Below are 26,655 nucleotides of genomic sequence, written 5' to 3'. Positions count from 1 at the left end.
CCCCCCCCCCCCAAAGAGGAAAAAAATTAGATTTTTTTTTTTTAAAACAAAATTTAGACAAGGGGAAAAAAACACTCTCCTCTTTCATGTCTCCAACTCCCCATTATCTCCCCCTTCATGTCCCCAGCTTTCCGCTCCCGGACCCCACACTCTCCTTTTCCATGTCCTCAGCTTCCCCTCATCTCCCCCTTCATGTCCCCAGCTTTCCGCTCCCGGACCCCATGTCACCTTCATAGTTCCAGCTCCCTGTCTCCCCCTTCGTGTCCGCAGCAGTTCTGTGTGATGAGGGGGCGGGCATCCCACTCATTGGCTGCTGCGCCGGCTGGATGTCAAATTAAAAATATTAATATTTTTAATTTATTTTATTTTGTTATCTGAAGGTGATCTCCCCCCTTTGGTTTTGAGAGATCACTTTCACACCTATTCACAATCAGACCGAGCACAACTTATCTGCTACACAATAGATTCACTTACACACATAGTTGCTGCTGGTCTATTTAGTTTGTTTTTGAGTCACCCATTCCTAGCGCAGTAATTTTTGATTAGTATTAGGAAGTGAAAGGGAACCTCCCCAACAGGGGCCATGAACTACAATACAAACCTAACAGAGGTCATAATGATTCCCCACTCTATCCAGAACTAAGCAAATGAAGTTTAAGTGCACATTTGTGACACCAATGCACATTTAATGAACATAAACATTTGTTCTCCGATCTCTGAACATAAAAATGTGCTCCGATATTTCAGAAATTGTCAATAGATGCCAAGCTTAGGAAACAACTCTGGAGTTACAAATATAGTAACACGAATTTTGACCTATTTTGCTCCTTCAGATTATGGATGGCAGAACCATTACAAGTTGTGTTAGTGTGGAACCTTACATTCTTGGAGATTTTGTCAAATTAACCAATAACACTAAAACAGTACGAATGCAGTATAAAGCTACCAAGTATGGATTGGCTTTCGGACATTTTGTATATGAATTTTCACAGTGTTCTGATATTGTGGTGGATTTACAAGGTAAGTTGTTCATTATTTTTAGATCTTCTATTTGATGGTCATATAGATATTGCATTCAATGGTGTGTGTACTGTACATTGTTCCACAATACTGAAGATTACAACTATACTGTACGCTTTGATTGCATATTGTTTATCAAAGGTTTACACAAGCATCAACCAATGAAATCTTTTTGCATTCTGTTTGCAGAATAACTGCAGACACATGATTGGTTGCTATAAGTAACACCTGCTTTGTTTTCAATATTTTCCATTTTAATATAGAAGACGTCTAGGGTAGTGTTACTTAAAGCAGAGCTTTCCCCACCAATGTATTGTCTCCCAGAACAGTTACTTTCAAGGCATGCCAACTGTCAAGGTTGCCAGTGTGCTTACTTCAGCTCTCAACTGAACTTTCAAACCCTCAAATGGCTGATGTCATAGCTGATCACATGTGCAACACCATGGCAACTGCAATCCAAATAGAGGCTAACGTGGCACCTTGCTTGGCTGTAAAGGATAGGATGGGTGTAGTTTTTCTTTAAACCAGTAATTGCTTCTTTGCAAACATTCACCTTCTTCTGCACTCAACTCATGCACTGCACTAATGTTGCACTAAATACCTTCTATGATGTAAAACATGAGTGAGGTTTGTAGCTTTTTTTTTTTTTGGTGCACCGGTCCTGGAGATACTGCAATACCAGGTCGATGCATGGAGTGGACAGAGCAAGCTCTTCTTCCATCTCCCTGTTCTAAAAATCCATTTAATATATGGTCCCCAGATAGGGGACGTATCAGATATTAAACTGATAAGAACAGATACTACACTTGATCTTAGCCAAAAGGCCGAGAAGCGATGAGGTTTGTAGCTTTTTATTGTTTTTTAGTGAAGCAGTGCTTACAGAAATAATAATGTGCAATGCGTTGTTTCCCATGTCAACAAGTGAAATGTCAGGTTCTAGGAGACACAGAAAGATGACTGTGGTTCACCGAACTTTGCGCATTCTCTGTGCTGTGTTACAAATTCTGTCTGTTCATTTCTAGGTTTCTGTTTAAAAAAAATGGTACTGCAAATGTGTGTACTGCAAATTTCCTATGTGCCACGCTGGGACTGGTAGCCACTTTCCAAGAATCCTGTTGAATCTTCTCTCTAGTGGCTCTTACCTGCAACCTTATTATCCCACCGAATGGAAGCAGGACAAGCAACTGCAGTGAAACCATTCCTCTTTTTCTCTTAATAAATATAGTGATAAAATGTTTGTAGAAGGTTTCGATCTGAAAGTATAACATAGAAATATAGAGTACACTGACCTCTCAGTCATTTTAAGAAATATTTCAGCATGTTTCTATTAAAAAAACAATGTTCTTTTACAGGTTGGGTTACCGGAAGTAAGGAAGGAGAAGCCCTTATCTACCTCACTGATCCTCAGATCCATTCAGCTAAGGATACACCAGGCGCCACCTGTACAAATTTTGGAAATAAAGGGATATACATGTTTTTCAGTTGTCAGCATACAGAGTGCAATGAAATCTGTCACAGACTTTCATTAACAAGACCTGACATGAAAGAATTAGAAGATAATAGCAATAATAGAACACAAAGAGATCGTCAACATCGTTTGAATAAGACCCAGAGTATGTAATCATACGTGTACTGGTATTGCACTTTTATACAATACTGTAAAATATGCCTTGTAAATAAAGATTTATTTTAAACTATGCCTTAAACTAGCAAATGTGAACCCATTCCTTCAGTCCGTACTTTGAAATTGCTGCTTTGGATTTGGACTTTGTTAGGCCTGACCTTAGCAGTAGTGGTGAAGTTCAAGAGAACTGGCTGCACGTTGCAGTATATTACAATCTATTAAGTTTTGAAAATTAAAGCTATGTGGGCTGATTTCAGATCTAATGCATGTATATATCGCAACATATTAGGCCAGGTAGATTAAACTACCTATGTTCTCTTGATCTGGGCGCTAGTAGAGCCTCTGCGGTCCTCCAGCCATGTCACACTGGTAAAACCTTTAGGGGGCTGCTCCTCATACGGTCAGGGATTCCCATCAGTCATGCAAACAAAAAACATAAACACAGAGCGCCACCTCTAAGTGTAATTTATGAATTAAAAAGTGAATTAAAAGCCATGAGATATACTCACAAGAGTATGATGTACATCTCTGTGACCATTCCATTACATCTGCAACATCTCCACTGAGGACAATCATAAGTTCAACATGTTCCCAGCATAATGGTAGCAGCAGCCGCCACTCGCTCCTATCACAAAGCCGGCCACTGTAAGCTCAGGCTGACATGTTTCCGGGGCCAAGACTCCTTCTTCAAAACCAGTGTCAACCTGAGTTTACAGCGGCCGACCTTTTGTAATTATGCATTTGGGTCAACAAACAATATGAAGTAGAAATGTAGAAACCTCCTCATATAAAGCCAACACGTTAATAATGCCATATCCCCCCCAAATAACAGTGAACAAAATACAGTGCTACCTTCAGAGTCAAACATTCCAGAGAATCCTTGAGGAGCAGCACGGAATAACTGGCCTTTTCGGTCATGGAACCCTAAACAATTTTAAAAAATGAAAACGGGGCAACAAATACACAAAACAATATATACATAAATGTATCATTTATTAATATATACAGGTGAAACTCGAATAATTAGAATATCGTGCAAAGTTCATTTATTTCACTAATGCAACTTAAAAGGTGAAACGAATATATGAGATAGACTCATTACATGCAAAGCAAGATAATTCAAACCATGATTTGTCATAATTGTGATGATAATGGCTTACAGCTCAGGAAAACCCCAAGAACCCCAAATCCACAACCTCAAAAAGTAGATTATTACACGCAATCAATAAAACAAGGATTGTACATAGAACAATATCGGACCTCTGAAAAGTACAAGCATGCATATGTACTCAGTACTTGGTTTGGGCCCCTTTTGCAGCACTTACTGCAATTACTTTTGCACGATATTCTAATTATTTGAGTTTCACCTGTATGTATTTTTTTATTATATCATTAAAATAAAAACAAAAAAGAGAGCTAAGCATTCTATTCAGCTTGTTAGGCATGTCGTCAAAGAACATTACAGTATCGTGATAGCACATAGAAGAAATCATACATACATGTCCATAGCTTGCCAGCATCAGATTATGGGTATCACAAAGGAACACCAATTGACTCAGATGAGGCTAAACTGTTGGATGAAATGAACACGGGAACATGGCCATTTAAACCCCCAACTATAGTAGCATCCTGAGCACAACCCCACAGCCATAAAACAACAACAATAATAACAAATGCTAAATATGCAGAATACCTCTTAGTTATAAGAAAAGAACATGGAAAGGGCATGTAATGGTTTAACAATTATGAAATGGCGATCTCTAAACATACTAAATACATTGCCATATGAGTAAAGACACATTTGAACAAAAGTCACATCAGATAAGAGAAAGCTATGATATAGTATCATCAGAATGTTACATTCTCCCTTAGGGCTAGTTCACACCAGCCACAGTGCTGGATCTCATTGCAGCCGGCTCACTTTGTTCTGGGGCGTGACGGTGCATTGAAGTGAATGGCACCGGAGCCCCGCCCCTCTGCCGCACGGGAACATGTGACATATCAATGCCTGTGTTCTGGTCCGGTCAGAAAAAATAGTGCTTGCAGCATTTTTTCTGACTGGACCAGATCGCAGGCATTGATGTGCCATGCGTTCCTGTGCGACCGATCACATTACGACCGGAGGGCGTGGCTCCGCTGCCATTCACTTTAATGCACCGCCACACCCCCTCCCGCCCCACAACAAAGTGAGGCGGCCGCAATGCGATCCAGTGCATTTTCTTTTCAGTTGTCATATAAACAAATGATACATTATATAAAGTAAAGGTGTTAATAATGGTGATCTCTGTAAGCTAATTCAAGATCTTAAAAACAATCGCTGCATGCAGTAATTTGTAAATATTCTTAAAAATATGGACATTTCCAATAGTAAATGCCCTATCGGCTGTGAGCATGGTTTCATGGGCGGAGAGTGCTGTCTGCAATCCAATGCGCCAATATCTCAGGCATTTTCTTGGTCATAGAAAAGAACATTTGCCGTAGAAATCAAGTAACACACCATTGTCCTCCAGACTGCTGTTCATCCAGCGCTCTACAAGGTATTGGTCTTTTACTTGTACTTTTGATATAACTATGGCTTCTGAAGATTGGTGATACATAGTTATGTTACCTATATATTGATATCATTTTTAAAGGTTTTCCATAAGATTTCTTGCGCTAAACAGTCTTTTTACACTTAACACACCTCTATCGGGTTGGCGTATTACTCCACGCCAACGCTCCATGACATGTAAGTATGTGAATTTGGGGTATTTCTATTTGCCTCTGACGTATTTAAATATTCGCATCTCCAGTTTATAAATGCGCCGGGGTGTGGTTTTTGGCATGTTTTGCGATATGATTGCTTGGCATGGCCGCCTTTGCATTCGCATTCAGCCCACTGTGTGTAATAGAGGCATGAGGCAATGCATGTTATAGAGAGGTATGAGGTAAATCCAACAAAGTGTTTCCTGCCACTCACATTTCTCAACACATGATAGTGCAAAGAAACAAATCGATGGGAGGTTTAGATCTCCTGCACCCCACTTCCTGTTTTTTATGCAAATTAATGATTTCACTTCCTGTGTGTGCAGGAAATCAATAACATCTGGAAATGTACCGTAAGTAATATGGATAAATGGATTTAACCAAGCTCCAGTAAGAGAAAACATCTATTCTTTCAAACTTTTAAAATCAAAACTGGTCCAAATCTTTTTAAAAATGGCACTATCATGCTGCTTCCAAATTACTGTATGTACTGCAAACTTTCCGCGCTTTATTTTGACATTCAGATCTTAAAATGCTCACCCAGAAGTTTTGACATTTCATTTGGGCAGGAAGGCAAGCCAAGATCTATTTTGCCGCATCCTATTAAATATGGTGGATTGAATTTTCCGGATCTGGAGTTATACTCTTATGCTGCTGTGACTCGTTACCTGAGGGATTGAATTCATGGCACTAGTATTCATACAGACACTGATCAAGAACAGAATGCTATACCTGACCTTCATTTGTTATATGCTTTTTGCCGTCCAAGGTGATCTCTAACCCCCGACTTAATTTTTGTCTGATTGTTTGGCACAAGCTTCACAATGAATAGTCACCTTAGGTCAGAGCTATTGAAAAATTGGGCGCAACATGGGCTTGCAACGGTGTGGTTCCTTGTTAATATTACTACATGTAAACTGCTTACTTTTCAAGCTGCTTCAAGAATTTCCCAATTTTTAAGCTTTTTACATACTTACAAATGCGTTCCTATGTTCGGAACATTCTTAAGAAATTTTCTGCGGTGGATTTGGGATAATCACCTAGACAAATTGTTATGGGAACCAAATCCATCCATAGGTGCTATCCCTCAAGCCTATGCGTGTTATAGACCACACTCGGATTATAGTGTACGTACTACTGGTCTATTGAATGGATCAATTATTTTCCCGATATGTCTACTGCAGAAATTCTTCATGGAGCTAGGAATACAATAACTGCCTCCACCCACAGGGAAATGGTGCTTAAGCTCTATCCAGGTGCCTATCATTCCCTCCATATATCCTTTCTTACGGGCCTTAGCTCTTCATCAGCATGTCTCAAGTGTGGTCATAAACCTGCAGATTTATATCATGGTTTTTTGGCTTACTCTCACATCAAATCTTTTTGTAAACAAGTGTCAAATTTTGCACAACTCTTTTTGGTAAATGATGTGCCTTTATCACCGTCTTGGGCAATATGTGGTACAACTACACGGGACCAAGATCAACTCGGGCTGCAGGAAATTATGCTGCAGGCAGTTATGTCATTAGTGGGAAAGAAAGCTATATTACATCAACAGATATACCCAGATTCCACCTTTTTCCAAATGGACTGGATTGAAATGAACCTTCAGAAGGAATCGAGAGCATAAAAATTTAGTTTGGGACTCCTATATTGATACCTTGCCGGTCTCACTGAAAAAAAACGTATGCAATGTTTTGCCTTAACTTCCTACTACACTATTAAAATATTATCTGCTGGCTCTCCAATTCAGATATGAGCATTTCCATACTGTTTGTATTTCTTTCTTTGTCTATGTTGGTCTGGGATTCTATAGCATTGCCTGGCTGCCGCCGGAAAACCCCTCCCCTTGTATTGATGGTATTTGGTTTTTGTAAATCTCCTTTGTTGAGTTTTTTTGTCCTATTGATGAGCATTGGTTATTTTTTGTCTTTGTACCTCCTCTTTGTTCCTCCAAAAATAAATATTTAAAAAAAATGGTATTATCAATCACTATTAGGGATACAATTTGGCAGTGCAAATTAGATTCTTTATTTTTATGAAATAGATAAAGTTGCATGTTGCCAGGAAAGCCAAGCAATTATTGTGTATTCAGCCTAAATAACAATGCAACACTAAAGTGCTGATTTATACATTTTCTGCCCAGCGTACAGCTGGGCAAATGCAGTTCACATGTCAATACTGCCACTAGATGGCGCTGAGGAGCATAGGACATTCTTATGCACCTCAGTGCCATCTAGTGGCAGTTGTGCCCTACCAATGGAATTAGCCCCTAAATATGCATAGTAGTCCTCAGATGTGTGTACAAGCCTATCTACTCATATTTCTACAAGCTGGGCATCTTATTCCTAAATACCTGTAAACAGTCTGTTCCCCTCAATCTCCTGGTGCTTTTTTTTAATTTCTGCTGTAAAATGCTATTTGATTTCAAAAACTTTGTATCTTATATCTTTGTAAGATTTTAGTAGACATTCAGTGCTTTTTACTGGTGGATATTAATGACTTCTCTGCATCCCATGTGATCAATGAAATCATGGCCCATTTTCTGCAGAAAATAAATCTCCTCTTTATATGGAAATAGTGCAGCTGTGGAGGCCGTAATCCAGAATATTGGATAATCTGTGCAGTATGACCGTTTATATCACCCTGAGGCATTTACATGCTTTTTGCGAGTGTTCAACAAATGTTCAGAATATCCTGGAGCAAGTAGCTGTAACTTACAATACTTCAGTGGATGATGGCAGCACGCTGTGCGGATAAAGGGCAAGCTGCTATGTGCACATCCTTATACCACCTCCTGCAGAGTTTGAATATGCATGTGTTTTTTTATATGCTACTCAGGCAACTTTTTAAAATATACAACCATTAGATGTCATCATTCTTACAAAACATAAAACCAGCATCACAGAAGGAAAAAGGTTGTTTACAAACTGGGAAAAATATGTTCTTGCAGTGAGAGAGGCCAAAGGTAGGTCTTTGCTGGACAATATGGGCCAGCATTCCAAAATGCAAGTATCAGTTTATTGTCTCCTTGGAGAGGACTGCTGGTGCTTTATTGTATGTGATAATGATTAATCGAACTTAATAATCGGCTAACTAATCGATTTTGAAAATAATCGTTAGCTGCAGCTCTAACTGGGATGTACCAATATCGATACTAGTATTGGTATCGGTGCCTACTCGTGAATACTCGTACTTGCCCAAATGCTCCCATACCTTCCTCGACACCGAAACTTCCAGGCAGAGGAAGATATCCTCTGACCGGCATTTCCATGAACTAGTGCCATGAACATGGAGCCTGCTTCCTGGGCAACCAGGAAGCCGGGCAGCAAGTAATGACCCGCGTCCTGATTGGCCGGGATGCCGACTCGACGCTGATTGGCTGGGAAGCCGGCTTCCCGAGAAATCAGCATCGAGCTGGCTGAACAGCCGACTCCATGCTGATTGGCAAGGAAACCAGCTTTGGAGCATGGAGTCGGCTTCCCGGCCAATCAGGAAACCGGGAGGCGGGTCATAACCGGGAGGTGGGTCATTGAGCTGGCCAAACAATATGGAGCCAGCTTCCCGGGCAATGAGGAAGGGCATGTCATTACCCGCTGCCCGGGAAACTGGCTCCATGCCAGCGGAAGCACCTGTAATGCTACTCAGTATCGGTGAGTACTGAAAGCAAAATATTGGTATTCATACTCGATACCGAAAAACCAGTATCAGTGCATCCCCAGTGATGACGTCAGCCAAGGGCAGCTATACGACCAGCAACAGGAATGGCTTCATTGGACTGGCAGTCCGGTGGGGCAAAGCCTGTCAGACTGAGGAACAAGATAACAAAATAAGTAATTTTACTTCTCCATGTCCCTTAGACTAAAACAGGCATTAGATCCTTACTATATGGCAAGGGGAGTCTACAAAAGGTGCTTTGTAGGTCACTGGAGCATAGCTTTAAAAATATAACTTTGTTCTTAATATTTTTTTGTAAATGTAACTTTTTATTAGAAACATAGATTTAACTTGTAATCGTTCCTCAAATATAGGCAGCAGAAGACAAACACCTAATGTTTCATTTATTCTTCACTTGCAGGACCATCAGATTTTGCCTTCAGGCTCTTTAGCTTCACATAGGGACACCAGATACAGCTCAAGGCTTTGCCTCCAGTTATTACTTAATCTTCTCTTGGTTTTAAGCCATGTATATGATTTATCTCATACGGTATGTCATTGAATTGGCACGCCTCTATATAGATCTGAGGACAGATTACAGGTTTACACTCACACGTTGATGCGTAACCTGTTTTGATGGGGTCTCACAGTTGACTCATCCAAAGGTACATGGAATTTTAGTGGAATATAGACTTCTTTTTAAACTGCTTCTTTTTTTATTATTAGCAGTATACAAATAAAAAATATATTTGATTTCTTTAATGGCAAAATGCTGATATTCTCTGGGTTACACAATTACGGGTGTATGTACATTCAGAATTACTTGGACAGGCTTTGTTTTACCTGTGAACTCCTCTTTGCTTGTTAACTGTGGCTCAATTTTTAGAATATGTTTAATATCAGATAAAATGTAGTTTTAAACACTGTATTCTGCAGTAAAAAAGATTCTAAACTAAAAAAAAACAACAATTGGAAATGAATGATGTAAAGTCCTCTATAGCACATCATTTACTTGGATTCCGAGTAGATTGTGACATTTTGAGAAGAGAATGGTTTGGTGACATTTGAAATCAAAGACCCTAACATATGGTCATTTATGGTGCATGTAAATCTTGATCACATTATACACACACAGATTTTTTATATATATATATGTAGAGAGAGAGAGAGAGAGAGAGATTATGAGTTCTGTATGTGTTTTCAGTGAATGTCAATGTAAGTGCCAGATAAACAGGCAGATGAATGGGGAACAATGTGCTATAAATTTCCTTAGTATATCATGCTGATTTGATTGCCCGTCCCTCTCACTTGTTCCAGGAACTAATGAAGGGGTCACAGACAAGTCATATACATAACACAGCATGAGTCTTCCTATTTACAGCCCATCCAATGCCAAATAAAAACCTTATTGAACCACTCTAACGTGTCCTATACACCGACCCCATGGTTTTACAGCTTTAAATGATAGCGGTGTTATTGAAATGGGTGACACAAACATAAAATACAACATTTTAGTCTTTCACAAACCATTGTTGCTGTTTGTGACATACAGCTAAAGGTCATTATATTGTATTGTAGGTTAATTCACATAATGAAGCAATTGGAATGCTAACTTGATGTTGTGTTTAAAACACATTTAGGTTTACATGATAAAACTGCACCCAAAAATCACGTTGACCCAAATCTTCAGCTGCTGATCAGGTGTAGGTGTAATGTTGTGAGTAGAATGCACATTCCATAATGGTGTCATGACAACTAGGTGTAAATGTTTAAGCCAGCGTTTCTTTTATACTCACAGCACCCTTTAAAAGTATGCAAAATCTTGAGGCAACCCAGTCTAAAAGGTAATGGATTTTATGTGAGGACCCTGCACAAAAACACAGAAAATGTTGGGTTCCTACTAGGGATGCACCGATATATCGGCTGCCGAAACATTTCGGCCGAAAATGGCACTTTTGCCATAATGCCGAAAGTGCCATTTTCCTGCCGATACATCGGCGCATCCCTGCTTTCTTTCCTCCCCGCTGGGCGCTGCTCTGTGTCCCTCCTATCACAGTCCGGTGGAGCGGTGTGTGGGCGTAGACAGGCCGCGCTGTCACAGGAGGCTAGGCTCTCCTCCCTACTCCGCTCGCTCAGCCACCTGTGACAGCTTCCACCACCCCTCTTCCACATCAGAGCCCCCCTCTTTTACATCAGTAACCTCTTCACCTACCGTCCTACCATAACAACAGAATCTGCAGCATGGCAGAGGGCGAGAGGTGGAGCAGGCATGGACAGACGTGGACATCCATCCTTTTCCGATTGGGTTCCACCCTACCTGGATTGGCATAATTTGTTTACATGATGCTGTTGGCTGGAAGGTCTGCACCATGGAAAGGCATGTGGAAGGATACTGTGCAAAAATTTCGAGACATCCCTGCAGTTGTCAGAAGGCACCCTTTTTGAGATTGAAGTGAAGCTCCACATGCAATGACAACACAACGATATTCAAATGTACACAGATAATTCTTGACTTACACGTGTTCAGTGTCTCTTTACGTCAGCTGGGTTTTGCACAAGTCAGGGTATCCTACAGCACATGAGTGTCCAACCCTGAAAAGGCATGTACATTTAGTGAAATTCTAGGCTCTTCACTATCCATGCATCAACAGGCCTGTACTGTAAATCTAAGTTATTGTGACTATACCGAGAAATCGCACGTGGTTGTGCACAGAGGCAAATCTTTCCTGCCTTTAAGGAGATCTGCCTGGGCTTATATAATGCTCATAAGTATTGCGGAGCCCCCAAAACTGGCTTCATTTTTTCCTATGGTCCTTGACATTATTTGAATACATGTGCAGGGAAACAAATGTTCTCTTTTCTCTGAAAAGGAAATAAAGCCCAATACTGGATTCCAGGTTGTTGATTTTTCAGTATGCGGGAAAATCTCTGCATTTCATGCTGTTCTCTGAATAAGAGAGCATAAAGCTAAATACTGAATTTTTGTTCCTATATCCCAACATGCTAAAAAACCTTTGTACATAATGCAGCCAATGGTCATCAGTTTGAACCATTCAGGTCCATTTAAATCCAAACAATTAACGATTACCAGAAGTGGTGTCGAAATCTGTCGCATTGATAGTGAAAACCTGGTGCAAGAGTATGTGATGTACAGAGTGTAGGGGTCAGGAGCACCTAATGTACAGAGTGTAGGGGTCAGAATCACGTAACACACCGAGTGCCAGGTTAGGGAGTACATAACGCACAGATTGCTGGGTTTAGGAATAAATAATGTACATAGCGCAGGGGTCAGGAGTACGTGATGTACCTAGTGCAGGAGTATGTAATATACCGAGTGCAGGAGTCAGGAGTATGGAACGCACAGAGGTCCGGGTTAGGGAGTATGTAATGCACAGTGCTGGGTTTAGGTGTACATAATGCACAGTATGCAGGGGTCAGGAGTACGTAGTGTACAGAGTTCAGGAGTATGTAATGCACAAAATGCAAGAGTCAGGGGTGTGTAATGCACAGAATGTAGAGGTCAGAGTTTAAGCCATACCCTTCCCTACTTTCCCCCTCAGCAAAAATCTCCTCTCACCCAAAAAAATCCAACACTAATCTGCACCCCAAACCCCCCTCCCCTAGCTCCTCAGTAAGCCAAAATTCTCACGAAAACAAAATGCTAACATTTCCCCCTCCTCACAGTTTCCTCTTTTGGTGACCTCTTGTCATTTTATCAAATTGGGGGGTAAAGGGAGTGCATAGAAGCAGACTACATGTCGCCTCCAATAGTTTATTGTAGCAGTAGTTTTTACTAAAATATTCACATGACATGGTTGGGGTGATCTTGTACAAAACGGTGTCATCATTCAGGGCATCATGTCTACACATGACCCATCTTAGGAATATGACATTATCACACTGTATGTGAATGGAAGACTGACCAAACAAGAAGCATCACAGGTCATGTTATGTAAATCAATTACATAGAAGAATTCATTCAATTAGAAGTTATTATGGTAAGAACTGATTTTCATTTTAAACCTGTATTATTAAATACTTGAAAAACTACAAGTCATTGTTCACCAAGTTGTGAACATTTAGAACAGTTTAAAGTTATTTGCATTATATCTATGATAAGGTCATTAAGGACCAGAGAGCATTAGGTAAGACAGACAGAGTCACTGTTCATAACAGTGATAAAATAGAAGGGAGTGCTTAGGGACTTGGTCCCCCTAGACTTAAGCCATCATGTTAATAAGGGGTGATTTGTAAACAGAATCCACCTCCTCCCTCTCTGTCTTCACCCCTCCTTTGGCCTCAGCTTCCCAACTCAATGGCACAGATGCTGCTTTTTAGCTGACTGAGACCAAGCAACCATTAACAACAAATCCGCTGATGGAAATTAATGAAGGGGTCTGCTAATAAAGGACTGCCCTGGACTTCTGTGTTAGTTTGCTCCAAGCAGTAATTAATTTTTTAACTCACTAAGGTAAATAAGCCAAAGGCATCGGGCCATCCTTTAGCCTTTGTCATGAGATGGGAAGAATAGCCCAGTGATTGCTGTTTGAGATGTTAAAACTGATTAGGCAACTGCCCAGTGAGCTGGCAACCGCCTGATGTCTATTTAGACTTCTGTCCTGGCATAGAGATTGCAGTCCAATCAGTAATGTTAGAATCAAGAGGGAAGTAGAGAATTAACTGTATATTAAACTTATATGAACAACCTTGATAAAGGGACAGTTCATTACAGCATAGTAGTGTTAAGAAAATAATTTTCTCTTACCTGTAAAATCTTGTCTTATTATGTCTAGCTACATGCCATAAAGTTGTTTCAGCCCCAACAATAAGTTGATATAGTCTGAGCCTACAATGCATTTTAAAACATGAGACTGTCACAGCTCTAGTCCATTAACTTTAGCTAACCTAGCTGTTCAGAGACAGACGCAGATGAGATGTGTCTATGGAGTAAATATCACTTATCCCTATGCATTCATTTCTCAGGTCAGATGTTTCAAAGTTACTTTTGTTTCTCATTCTCTTTTAGTTGATTTTGTCTGCATTAATTGTCAGTAAGATGGCCAGATAACAATTCTGTCCCTGGCCACTATAGTACTTCGTACATCTTTAGTCCTGCTGGCCTAACTGCAAGTAGCAGTGGCCTTCAGTGATCAAAATCGTATCTGTATCCCATCGCACTCCAGTCCGGAATGCCATACGATAATCAGATGGGTGCTGGAATGACTTGTAGATGGTGCCACAGAAATCCAGAGATCAATAAGGTAGTCACCCGCACACCAGGGTCCACTATAGTGAAGGGTCTTTATTTGATGTCAGGTATACATGGCATCACATGTTATACTTCGATACATTGGACCATGGTGTGCAGGTGATTATCTTATTGATCTTCACAGATGAGAAACACAAGCTAGCTATTTCGGAATAAGCCTATAAAATAAAGGAGGGTGGTGAAAGAGCAGCAGAAGATGTTATTAGTATAGTGAAGTTATAGTGTCTTGTTATGAATTGTCAAGGCTGGCAGAAAATATCAAGTGCACAATCAGAGCTTGCTGAGTGTAATGGTACATCGTACATTTCAACTGGGAAAACAGGATGACATCATCAAAAGAGGACCAGTAGAAGAAGAGGATACAATGAATGCAAAAGGCAGCGGTACATACGCATCAAGGCAGTAATAGGAGACATAAACAGAGGCGAGCAGAAGGGCTGAATGGGCAGACACAGTAAGAAACAAAGGAGAAATAACATTTCAGGCCACATCAGGGCAAAGACCAGATAACCATTATAATGGTGATGCATAAAGAGTCAATAAAAGCATATGTAGAAAGCACAGGGAGTATAGGGAGTGAAGAGGCATACATTCTAAGGGAGCTAACACAATGGACTGCTTTGTAGTACAAGATAGGATATCAGAGTGAGGTCAGCAAAAGCAGACATTATTGCCATCAGAAAGTTTCTTCCTGCTGCAACTCTTGGAAGGTCCGCTCATATCACTCTGATTTAAGTGCATCAAGCTTGGTTTTTCCTTGCTGACTTTGGAAGCACCTAGGCATGTGGGTTTGAGGTTCTGAAAGCTGAGATAGTGACTTCTGGTTTAGTTACTAGTAGGGATGCGCTAATGCTGGTATCGGTATCTGTGCCGATACCAAGTATTTGGGCGAGTACTCGTAATGCTCGTCACCAAGCGATGAGGGAGCATGGAGCCGGCTTCCCGGCCAATCAGGAGGCTGGGCAGCATGTAATGACTTGCTGCCTAGCTTCCTGATTGGTTGAAAAGCTGGCCAATCAGGAAGCGGGATGAGGAGTCATTATCCGCCCCTGGCTTCCTGATTGGCCAGAAAGCCAGCTCCATGCTTCCTCGTCACCTGGTTAACGAGGGAGCATGGAGACGGCTTTCCTGCTATTTGATGTGGCGAGTCTTTGCACGCTGCCCAGCTTCCTGGCTAATCAGGAAGCCTTAAAGGGGTATTTGGGCACATTAGCCTTAGATTTGTCGCTCTACTTCAGGGTAACGGGAGGACGCTAGTTTGTGTCCTCCCGTTACCCCAAGGAGAACTATGGGGAAAAACACTGACCCCGTAGTTCTCCTTTAATGGGACTTCTGGTAACGGTATTGGCGAGTACCGAAAAAAAAATATCGGTACCCATTCTCGATACCGAAAAACTGGTATTGATGCATCTCTAGTTACTAGTACCTGGAACAACAAGTGGTCCCCTATTAAAATGGTAACTTGCAGCAATGAAATAATCGAGGATGTGGATTGCAGGAGACAAGAAGATAAAAGATGCTTCCAATCCAGGTAACCAAATCTAAGGCAAATGCACCTAATTACCATCACTTTAGATGAATGGAGTTTATTGCACATAAAATCATTATATAGTGTGGCATTAAAAGTGCTTCAGTCATACAGTAACAAGTGTTGCTAATGTGTCCAGTTTCCCCCTCCAAAGGAGGCACCACAAGGTGCATTGGCTACACTTGTTACTGAATGACTGAAGCACTTTTAATGCCACACTATATAATGATTCTATGTGCAATAAACTCCATTCATCTAAAGTGATGGTAATTAGATGCAATAGCCTTAGATTTGATTACTTGGATTGGAAGCATCTCTTATCTTCTTTAAGTGTTGCACAATATGATGATCCTATGTGTGATATTCTCCATTCATCTAATGTGAGGGGTATTTGGGCACATTAGCCTTAGATTTGTCGCTCTAGCTGATAGGACTTTGTTACAATTGTACAACTTTGTTACAACTGTTCAATATTGTAACATGTAACTACTTTCTGTGGATCCTATAGGGGCTTCCTGATAAGTGTTTGGAATACAGATTATCTTGGTGAGACGAATGAATTAGATAACATCCTAATGTCTATCCCACACTATTAGCTGCTGAATTGTTTGGTTAATTCCTAGAGGGATCTTTGCACTCAAGACAGTAAACGTGGCTATGTATGACAGTGTATCGATATCACACTTGGTGGTCAACCATCCCACTTAGAATTATAATACAGGGGGTATGAGGGGATATGAGGATTTTCTAGGGTCACTTTCCCTATTGGAGCAATACTGTGCACACAGATGGAACTAATGTTTTAACACAAATAATAATGGGATCAACATGGTTCTATACATACAGTATATTTACCTCCCCATGCTCTCCTGAACAAGTTGACAGGTGGTCAATGAAGCACTTCAAGATTACTCCACATCCATATGCTTGAATCATGTTCTGGACTCAAGAAATCCATTTTAGCAGCATGTTAATGTAACCTTTGGAATATACAGTGGCCAGATTATTATGACCACCTGACGTTTGTAGGCAAATTAGCTATAATTAGGCGCTGAAGTTGCTAGAGGGCCAGACCATTATAAATGGAGAAGCAGGTTGTTTACCACGGCAGGAGAAGTGATTTTTTTTCGGAAGATATGGGTAAACAATGCGATTTAACAGGCTTTGAACGTGGGATGATTGTTGGCGCTCTGAGCCATGGAGCGAGTATCAGCAAAACAGCAGAATTAGTTAAATGTTCAAGAGCAGCTGTTGTTGAAGTGTTTAAAGACTGGACTGTCATCCGAAAATCTGGGTCTGAACGTGCGAATTGTGACCGTCAGCGACTAGTCAATGTTAGGGCAGAACGGAGAGTGGCAAGACTGGTACGAGACAACAGAAGGGCAACAGTGCAGTGTCAGATTCCTCGCATCACCTTTCAACATCTCGTGGAGTCACGAGGTGGCGTGCACGAGCGGGAAACCGGCTTTGAATGTAAACAGCCAGCGATGGCTGTTTACATACAAGCGTTCGGGCGTCTGTAGAGACGCCTGATCGCTTGTAATATGCGGTTAATTGTGCGGCCCGCCCCCCCTCCGTCACTGGCGATCCCGGCTCCGCTGTTCCCGGTGTGAGCCTGGGACCAGCACAGCAGCTCTGCAGCCGGAGATCAAACGGAGCTCTGTACACGAGCTCCGTTTGATCTCCTCTTCTGAATGCAAGCAGTGATGTGTATTACATCACTTCCTGCATTCAGTGTCACTCTCCGGTACAGAAACCGGAGAGAAGCTGGTGAAGAAGGTCTCTGCTTCATCAGCTTCTCTGGGGTCCCTAGGTGACATTAGGGGTCTTAAAGACCCCTGATGTCTCCATAAAGAGGACATGTCACTGCAAATTGGCTATCACATAGGGAGCTTGCTTGCTCCCTATGTGATAGCAATAAAGTTCAGTGAAAAAAAAAGGTTTAAAAAAATTTGTTACAAAAAAATAAAAAAATTAAAGTCCCCCGCCTCCACATGCACACGCAAACATGCATCAAGCCCGCCTACGTGCGAAAACGCCGATTACATCCATTGCGCCGCACATGTTACATATGAGAGCAATAATTCTAGGGTCATCAATCACTGATAACACTAAACTGATGAGCGGTAAAAGCTTTTCAAGCGTCGGCTATGGTCAATTTTGAGTATAGTAGTTTTTTGCGATTTAACGGGTGCGCGCAATTTTAAAGCTTGACATGTTTGGTGTCTATTTACCCGACGTGACCCCGTCTTTTATATTTTTTCCAAAAATTGGATAATAATAAATGTTTTATAACACAACGAAGGGAGAACAGGTTTTTTTTCACAATTTTCGGTACTTTTTTCATTATACAGTAAAAAACAAAACGTAGTGGTGATTAAATACCACCAAAAGAAAGCTCTATCTGTCCCCAAAAATGGTATAAAATTAATTTCAGTACAGCGTTGCATGACGGAATAAATGTCAGTCAAAGTACTGCAGAGCTGAATACTGAAAAATGGCCTGGTCAGGAAGGGGGTCTAAACACCCCGGTCAGCAAGTGGTTAAAGACTGAGTGGGAAAGAAGAAGAACCTCAGTCACCTATCAATGCTCTCAATAGCCCCATAGGGGAGATTTTCCCTTACTTCCTCTCTGGAGTCAATAATGTCACCGGGCCAGAAAGCGGGGAGAAATCCCCCTACATGGCCTCAGACTGCAATGACACCTGAGAGACGTCCTTACCCTTTCCTCAAAAACAAAACATTTCAGCCAGAAATGCACTTTAAAGTTTGTGTCAAATTCTAAGAGACAGCTGCAGGAAGCCTGATGCTTTGAAGTAGAAATCCGGGTACAGACGTCTTAACAAATTCTTAGGTGTGAAAAAAGTTACAGATGTGTTAACTGTGCAGACTGGTTCTGTTTACTGTGCAATTCATAAATGTGTAAATGCCAGATACTATGGCTAGTACTGTACTTTCGGCACTGTGGCTGTGAGAGCTGTGGCTTTCACACAGGGAAGTGATTCTGTTGTTTATCTGCCACTGCTCTCCACTTGCCCATTCACAGAAAGCCTTGTATTCTGTGAACCGTTTATATGTAATATGAAATATAGAATATGAACAGTATGCAGCCCTCTATCCAGCCAGCAGATGGGGCTTAAGTCTCCTTTTCATATACTCAGCTATTTCTGCTTTGAGCTGTGCTGAAATAAATTAGCTGTTTAAAGAACTTAATGAGTCATAACAGTCGTGACTCATTCCTAATCAGAGAGCTGAGTAACTGTTCCTTTTAAAGGTTTACCCTAACCACCTTATAAACTCCTGTAGCAGGTGAGCAATCCATTTTAGTAATTCATATTTATGCCTAGTAGGGGAGTAGGGAGAGGGCTACAAAGACACCTGACCTATCTATGGAGAACAGCGATTGGCCAAAATTCAACTCAACCAATCTTTATTCTCCACAGGATGGAGTCTTACCTGCTGGTGCTTAGAAACTTGCAGATTGTTGCCTTATCTTGCTCAAATTGGCATAAGTAGGTGATGATCTTGCTATGCCCATGAACAACCTTAACACCTAGTTTTTGTGTATGCCCCCAGGCCTTATACTGACTGGTAGAGGAATGGCTATGCACTGTAAGCAAGCCATGAGAAAAGCAAAGTATTTTTCCCCTTTCAAACTCCTGGAAAGAGCCCTTCTGTATTGTGCATCCGATTTGTCAAAGAGAGGAGAGGAACAAATTTGCTACACATAAGAAAGCTTTACCTTGTATGTCATTGATGCACCACAGGAGGCTGGTTACTGTACATTAATTACCACCTAGGGCTAAATGCTAATGTAACAGTGTATCCTACAGAGACATTGTGCTGCTCTACAAGCCATGTCCCTATAAACTGAGGCTACTGTCAATGCTGGCAGCTGCATATCTACTCACTGATATTTTATTATTTCTCTATGATTTGATCCAGTGAAAGAAGAATCCACGTAATAAATTTAATTAGGCCACTTAGTATTAGCGTATCAGGATGATTATTTTCCCACAGCGGCAATGCAGTATTTGCACTTACACTACTCTGACTGTAGACAGGTTATGGAAGTTAGAGGCGACCTCTAGAATGTGTTTTATTTTCGAATAAGGGGATAAGGGATTTTTAACTTAAAAGGTATATTTGTGAAAGTTTGTTAGATTAGATAAGAGTAATAAAGTCCACTGTTTAAAATCACATCAACACTACGCTCCCTTATATACAAGAGGTTACATCAGAGATTACATGACATTATCCTAAAAAAGTATGGCCACATACCAGTAGAATTGCACCAGAAAAAAAAAATTTCCAAGAATTTTTTTTCAAACTTCTAATAGTTAATTGGGTCAAATCGATGACCGTTTTCGACTGTAATGAGGGGGGAAAAAATCAAAGGAGCTGGACGGAATTTTTTTCTCAAAAGAACAAAATAATATGAAAATCTACCAGTGTATGGCCGGCTTACCTTCCTGGGATGTATTCACAAGCCTTGATATGCTGAATATTTTACAGGTGGCATAAATATAAGACTTGATTGATAGGATTGCGGTATATCTTCAATCACAAGCAACTACTTCATTATAAGGCATCTATGTCATCTATCAATCTATTATCTATCTCATCTATCAATCTATTATCTAGCTCATCCATCCATCATCTATCTATCTATCTATCTATCTATCTATCTATCTATCTATCTATCTATCTATCTATCTATCCATCCATCCATCTATCCAATCTGCTCAACTTCTCAGTGATAGGATAAATCATATATGAAACCATACATTTCCCAGCATGACTTGAGTGTTAAGTACACACCATATCTCTATAAAATGAAAATGTCCCCAGAAGAGCCCATTAGCCAATCATGTGTATTCCCTGCCCTGGGTTGCTCACTGCTGGACCACTGGATGTGGAAATGAAGAGGCCTAGGGAATTGTAAAAACAAATCATGAAGCCCCCAGGAGAAGCCTTTTTAATTATTCCAACTCTGCAAGATTTATGTGCTACATGAAAGCCAGCTCATGTGAGCCCTTGGGGTTCAGCCTTTGTCACACTGGCACTAGCTTGGTCTCTTGTCGCTATTCTTATGCCAGTGAGGGCAATAAACCCCCATGAGAGCCATAGAATTGCCCCTTCATCCTTGAGACTGCAGAGGGGCTTTTGTGGCAAGATACAATACACAAAGGGATCATAAACACATTTTAAAGGAAAGATGACCTCTGTGTGACAAGGGATTAAGCTTTTATGGGAATGGCTTCTGAAGCCAAAACCTTTGATTTTTTCCCCCATAAGTCTTGCTTCCTTCTCCCTTATGAAATTCTCACATCAGCTTCACCGGCATAGAACTACACATTGACTTGGAGGCTCTGAGTGCTGGAGGCTGCGTTTTGTGACATCCTCAGGGTAGCACAGACAAGACTTAAAACAAAAGTGACATGATCATGAAAATATTTATAGCTGGACTCTAGCACTAAATAAAAATCAGGGTGGGCTTCTGAGCCTCAAATTCCCACACCACTGGTCTATGGAAGGGCAGAGCACAATGATGTGCGGTAACCCATAGCAATTAGGTTTCACCTTCCATCAGTTTAGAGAGTCAGAACATCTCCAAAACATAAGCTGAGGGATATAAGGGATATAAGCTGGCCATACCCTGTTAGAATTTCAGCCGATTTACAATAACTATAACAGTGGGTGGTCCTGCCAACTTGAGAAAAAGTTGATTGTCGGGCCAAAAACTCTGGGTCAAACAGTGAGTATAGCCAATAAACTGAAGTCACCGTTTAGGTATTCTGAGAGCAGTAAACCCGCTACTGTCAGAATACAATAAGTGAATGGCCAGCTGTAGCATGCAATTAAAACTTGACAGAGGGTCTAACCCAGGTGTGGGCAACTCCAGCCCTCCAGCTGTACTTTAACTACTAATCCCAACATGCCTCGGCCTCTGGGAGTCATGCCTGTAACTGTCAGTCTTGCAATGCCTCATGTGACTTGTAGTTCCACAACACCTGGTGGGCCGAAGTTGCCCACCACTAGTCTAACCCTTCCTCACTCTGTCCAAAACAAAAAAAGCTATGCCTTTACATTAAAAGATAAGTTGCTGTCGGAGCATGCTCACTGTTCTTTACTTTGTGAAAGGAAGACTACAGTGCATTTCCAGTAAACACTAAGGGACATAAAGCTGGCCAAATACCATTAGCACTGCCACTAGATGGCGCAGAGGAGCATAGGAATCACCTATGCTCCTTAGCACCATCTAGTGGCGGTAACGTGTCTAACATAATTTAGTGGTGTAAACAGCATTCGCTCAGCCAAGGCTTGGGGTGCCCATACACCGTACAATTATCTGCAGATTTTCTGTGGTCAGATGGAAAAAGTGCAACAGATTGGCCCAGGTGGAGATTCCTCCATCCACACAGTTAAGTGCAGATAGAGGAATCTGTTGCACCTTTTCCATCTGACCACAGAAAATCTGCAGATAATTGTAAGGTCAGGTGTATGGCCAGCTTTACACATTAGCAGCACTTTGAGTTACTATTATTTTTCTTTTTTAAATCAGATACTTTTTAATTAAAGATTTTTCAAGTTTACATAGCAATAAACACAAGGCTCAACAACACAGGGAGCCAACAGGAATGCATTAACATAAGCCACAAAACAACAAAAGAAAGAAAAAAAGAAAGAAAGAAATATATCATGTCAGATTACCGTTGTCAGTATGTTACAAGTTACTTTTTTTTTTTTTTTGAATTAAGTTGAACTCCAGACAGATCTATAAACACCAATTAATAAAACTAAATTTTTTATTTTAAAAAAAGTGTGTCAAAAGTAACTAGTGAACATTCCTAAATGTGTCTTTGTACCAGCCTCTGCAATCCCCTGAACAGCAGCACTCAAGTTGGAAGAGGGAGGGGTAGTACCAGGAGCTAATCAGTATCTGCTGTATGAAGATGGCACTGCCGGCAGTGAAAATGCCAGGAGAAGAGAGCAGAGAGATGGTTTTATCAGTGTCCCGACACAGGGTTCTTGACCAAGCTTTGCTACTGCTGCAGTGGAGGTAGAGGCTCTTGATATGATGCTTGGTAGAGGTGCCTAGATTACAGGAATGGCTGCACAGAATTTAAAACGTTTGGCACATGCAATAGTTTCCATATATGTATTTAAATTGTGTATTTAACCATTTGGCTGCAGCTCAGCTTTAAATTAGACATTAATAGCCGAACGTTGTTTGATTCACTTCACTTCGTCTGGGTTATTCACTCGGCTGCCTTTGGCAGCTTTGTGAATAATCTGGACGAAGTGAAGTGAGCCAAACAACGTTCGGCTATTCACTTCTGACTTGTATGGTTGATTTCAGCCGTACATCGGCTGCCTTTGGCTGCACTTCGGTCAGCCGAACAAGCTCTGCTCTGCAGAAGGACTGCGCTGGTCCAACATCTGGATCGGCTGAGCCGAAGCTCCGGCAGCTCACTCACTGCCGTTCGCCCCTATTCTCATAGGAGCCGAACGGCAGTGAGTGAATAGCTGCATGTCGCCGAGCGGCATTCGGCTCGGCTATTCTGCTCGGTATATCCGTGGTACCGAGCAGAATAGAAATTTTTTTTAAAAGTACCCAAAAAAAAGTTGAAAAAGATTTTTAAAATGTAAATAAATAGTTAAATAAGAAAATAAAGATTTAAAAAAAACAATTGGGCAGAGCTAGCAGTGACAGTCTTCTAGCAGGTCCCGGCCAATGAATAACAGCTCAGCCCAGTTGTTATTGTTTAATGGCAGTTCAGTGTCCCCAGGTCATTTGGGGATGCTGATCTGTCATTACAACTGGGTGGAGCCAGCCGCGAGATCGCAGCTGGCTCCGCCCAGCTGTCACTTGCGGGGAGAAATGCCTCACTTCGGCTCAATCGAGCAGAAGCAAATGCCTTTGGCTCAGCTAAGCTGCTCGGTCGTCTTCGGCAGCTGTACGCAGGGCAGGCATCAGAAATTTTGGGGCCCCTTACACGGCTTTAGGCCGGGCCCTCCCCCCCAGCCTATTTCACTTAAAATAGCGAAATGGAAGGTGTCAAATTATATAGCAATCAATGCAGAATGGCACCGGCTATAGAGGACTACAACAAATCCCAGCAATACTTTATACATACAGTGTATAATGTATTGCTGTGATTTATATTCCTCTATAGCTGATGGTACATATACAGTGCAATACACCATCAGCTATAGAGGAATACAACCAATCACTATCCCAGCATTTATACAGCATGTGGGGGGAAAGTGCCGGCAGTCTTATCTGCACACTCTTCAAGCAACTTTACTTTCTTCCCCCAAGATCTTGGGACTGTCGGCAGCTGCCATTCCCCCACGCTACAGTCTCCCTGCAATTACGTGATCATCTTGGCAGGCAGCGTCTTAGCAGGCAGCAGCGGACGAGAGCTCAGAGCTGGGTGAGGCGGGGAGGAGGTGCGGCGTGATGCGTGCGACGCGGGTGGAGCAGCGAACAGAGGCAACTAATCGAAAGCCGACTAATCGATGATGGAAAACATTGACAACATTTTCCATCAACGATTTTAATCGACTTAGTCGATTAGTTGTTGCAGCCCCAGTCACATCAGTCTCTGTACAGAGGAGCTTACACTCCGAAGTCCCCCCACAGTCACATCAGTCTCTGTACAGAGGAGCTTACACTCTATTGTCCCCCCACAGTCACACTATTAATATTATACATGTATACAGTAGGGCTGCGGAAATTAACGATTAATCCCTCGATTAATCGTTAATTTTTTTGATCGATCTTCCGTCGGTGATCCGCTGACGTCACGGACATCGATGTCACCGGACTCCTCCCCCCTTCCACAAGTGGCTCTGTCAGCTAACGAAGGGAAGGGGGGAGGAGTCCGGTGATGTCGATGTCTGTGACGTCACTGGACTCCTCCCCCTCCCCTTCGTTACCTGATGGAGCTGCTTGGGCCGGTGAGTACACCTGGGAGAGACACACTTTTTACCGGAAAGGTTTAATCTGCTCAATCGAGCAGATTAAACCTTTCCCTGGGATCGTTTTTTTTTTTCTTTTCTGACATCGGGAGCCGCGGCCTGACCGTCAGTCAGAAAAGAAAAAAAAAGGCATACGATTGCATAGCTAGATTCCTATTGGCTATTGCACTTTGCAATAGCCAATAGAAAACTAGCTAATGCACCCGCCCACTTCTGCTGTCAATCAGCAGAGGGGGACCTGAATTTTTCTATCAGGTCCTCTTCTGGTGATTGAAAGCAGCAGGGGGCGGGTGCAATACCTAATTTGCTATTGGCTGTTGCAAAGTGAAATAGCCAAATATATACAGCAATGCAGAGCAGTATATGAATTTGACTCAGGGCTTAGCGACCCGCTAGACTCCGGGCTTAGCGACCCGCTGGACTCTGGGCTTAGCGACCCACTGGACTCTGGGCTTAGTGATGTGCTGGACTCAGGGCTTTGTGACATGCTGGACGCAGGCCTAAGTGACGCGCTGGACGCAGGACCCACCTAAGACCCCACACATACCTGAGAGTGACCCTGCAGAGCCCACCATAGATGCTGCACAGCCCATTTGATACTCTCTATGGAGGGCTCTGCAGGGGTCTTAGGTGGGCTGGCCAAGACTGCATCTCCCTCTCTCCCCCTCCATCCCTCCCTCCCAGCTCCCCTTACCTGTTCACCTGGCCTCCTCTGCCGCCGGACTGGCCGGAAGTGACGTGATGGCCAAACCGCCTGACCGCCTCTCGCCTGTCACCGTCGGCCGATACTCATGTAAGGGTCCCGGGCGGGCCCCCCAGGCTGCCTGGGCCCCTTACATGAGTATCGGCCGTACGAGTGCGATGGGATATTCTTAACAACTCACCAAGATTGTGTCACCATATATAAACTGTCCGGCCACTATGACCAAAGCCCATTTCTATTGCTATTCCGAAAAGCAAAACTACAGAAGTTCAAGATAGTAAGTATTTTTCATCGAGATACGTTACTGCAGTAAAGCAATAAACTGCATTCTCATTTGGGACAGGGACTAATTTGTATGGATATATGGGCTCTATGTCACATACAATGACAATGCTATATCAACACTTAGGCCTTTACTTTCATGAACTGGAAAAGTAAGTAAAACAATGTTACCATAGTATTGTACACTTGTTTTAACCCCTTCACGTCCACTAATGTACATAGTACGTCATTGGCAGCGGGCCCGTTTAAACAGACTCCTGGCGGCTAAAGCTGTTTTACAACTGTTTACAATTGTAAAGCCGGCTGTCGATTTTACAATAGAAGCGATTCTAGATCGCTTCTATGGGCTGGTAAATTGTAAAGTAATTTTCAGGTCTAATATGTGGAGTATAACATGTGCAAAAAAACGAAAAAGAAAAAAAAAGGCCTTGGCAAAGAAAGGGTTAAACCAGGAAAATCAAGTTTTAGGTTTGAAAAGAGAAGAAACTCTATATGGAAGTCCAGTGAAGAAGAAAGTTTAGGAAAGTGCCCACTGAAGTGTTTGTCGTTGTTTCCTGGAGTAGGAGCGACCGTGCTGGTTCAGCACTCATCCATCAGCGAACCCTCTAGAGTTTGTGTTTACTGTAAACAGAAAGTAGACATCTTCTTTCACTGTCTGAACGGATGGTTGACTGGGGAATGCCAGTGAAATGACTTAGCAACAGTCACTGATTGCTAACATTGTGCCATTTACAGAAAAGTATGTTAACCAAATGTAATGAACACCAACAAGGTCAGATCACATCCTATCCTCTGGCTGTGTTTTCTGTGCCAGAAGATTAGACCCACAAGTAGATAAT

The 26,655-nt window shown here is 41.8% G+C and overlaps 1 protein-coding gene across 1 annotated transcript in view; it reads left to right on the top strand.

The window, feature by feature from the left end:
* ALPK1 (alpha kinase 1) overlaps positions 1–2,641 on the top strand; it is a 65,342-nt gene extending 62,701 nt beyond the window's left edge. Inside the window, exons 12-13 of the mRNA XM_018569799.1 lie at positions 834–1,020; positions 2,373–2,641. Coding sequence (XP_018425301.1) covers positions 834–1,020; positions 2,373–2,641 — 456 coding nt within the window. The remainder of the gene's footprint in view (positions 1–833; positions 1,021–2,372) is intronic.
* Positions 2,642–26,655: the final 24,014 nt, after the last annotated feature.

The sequence above is a fragment of the Nanorana parkeri genome, unplaced genomic scaffold, assembly GCF_000935625.1.
Source record: "Nanorana parkeri isolate BGI_ZX_2015 unplaced genomic scaffold, ASM93562v1 scaffold36, whole genome shotgun sequence".
In the NCBI taxonomy this organism is placed as follows: Eukaryota; Metazoa; Chordata; class Amphibia; order Anura; family Dicroglossidae; genus Nanorana; species Nanorana parkeri.
The sequence above is the reverse complement of the archived record's forward strand: the minus strand, read 5'-3'. Positions and strand labels throughout refer to the sequence as shown.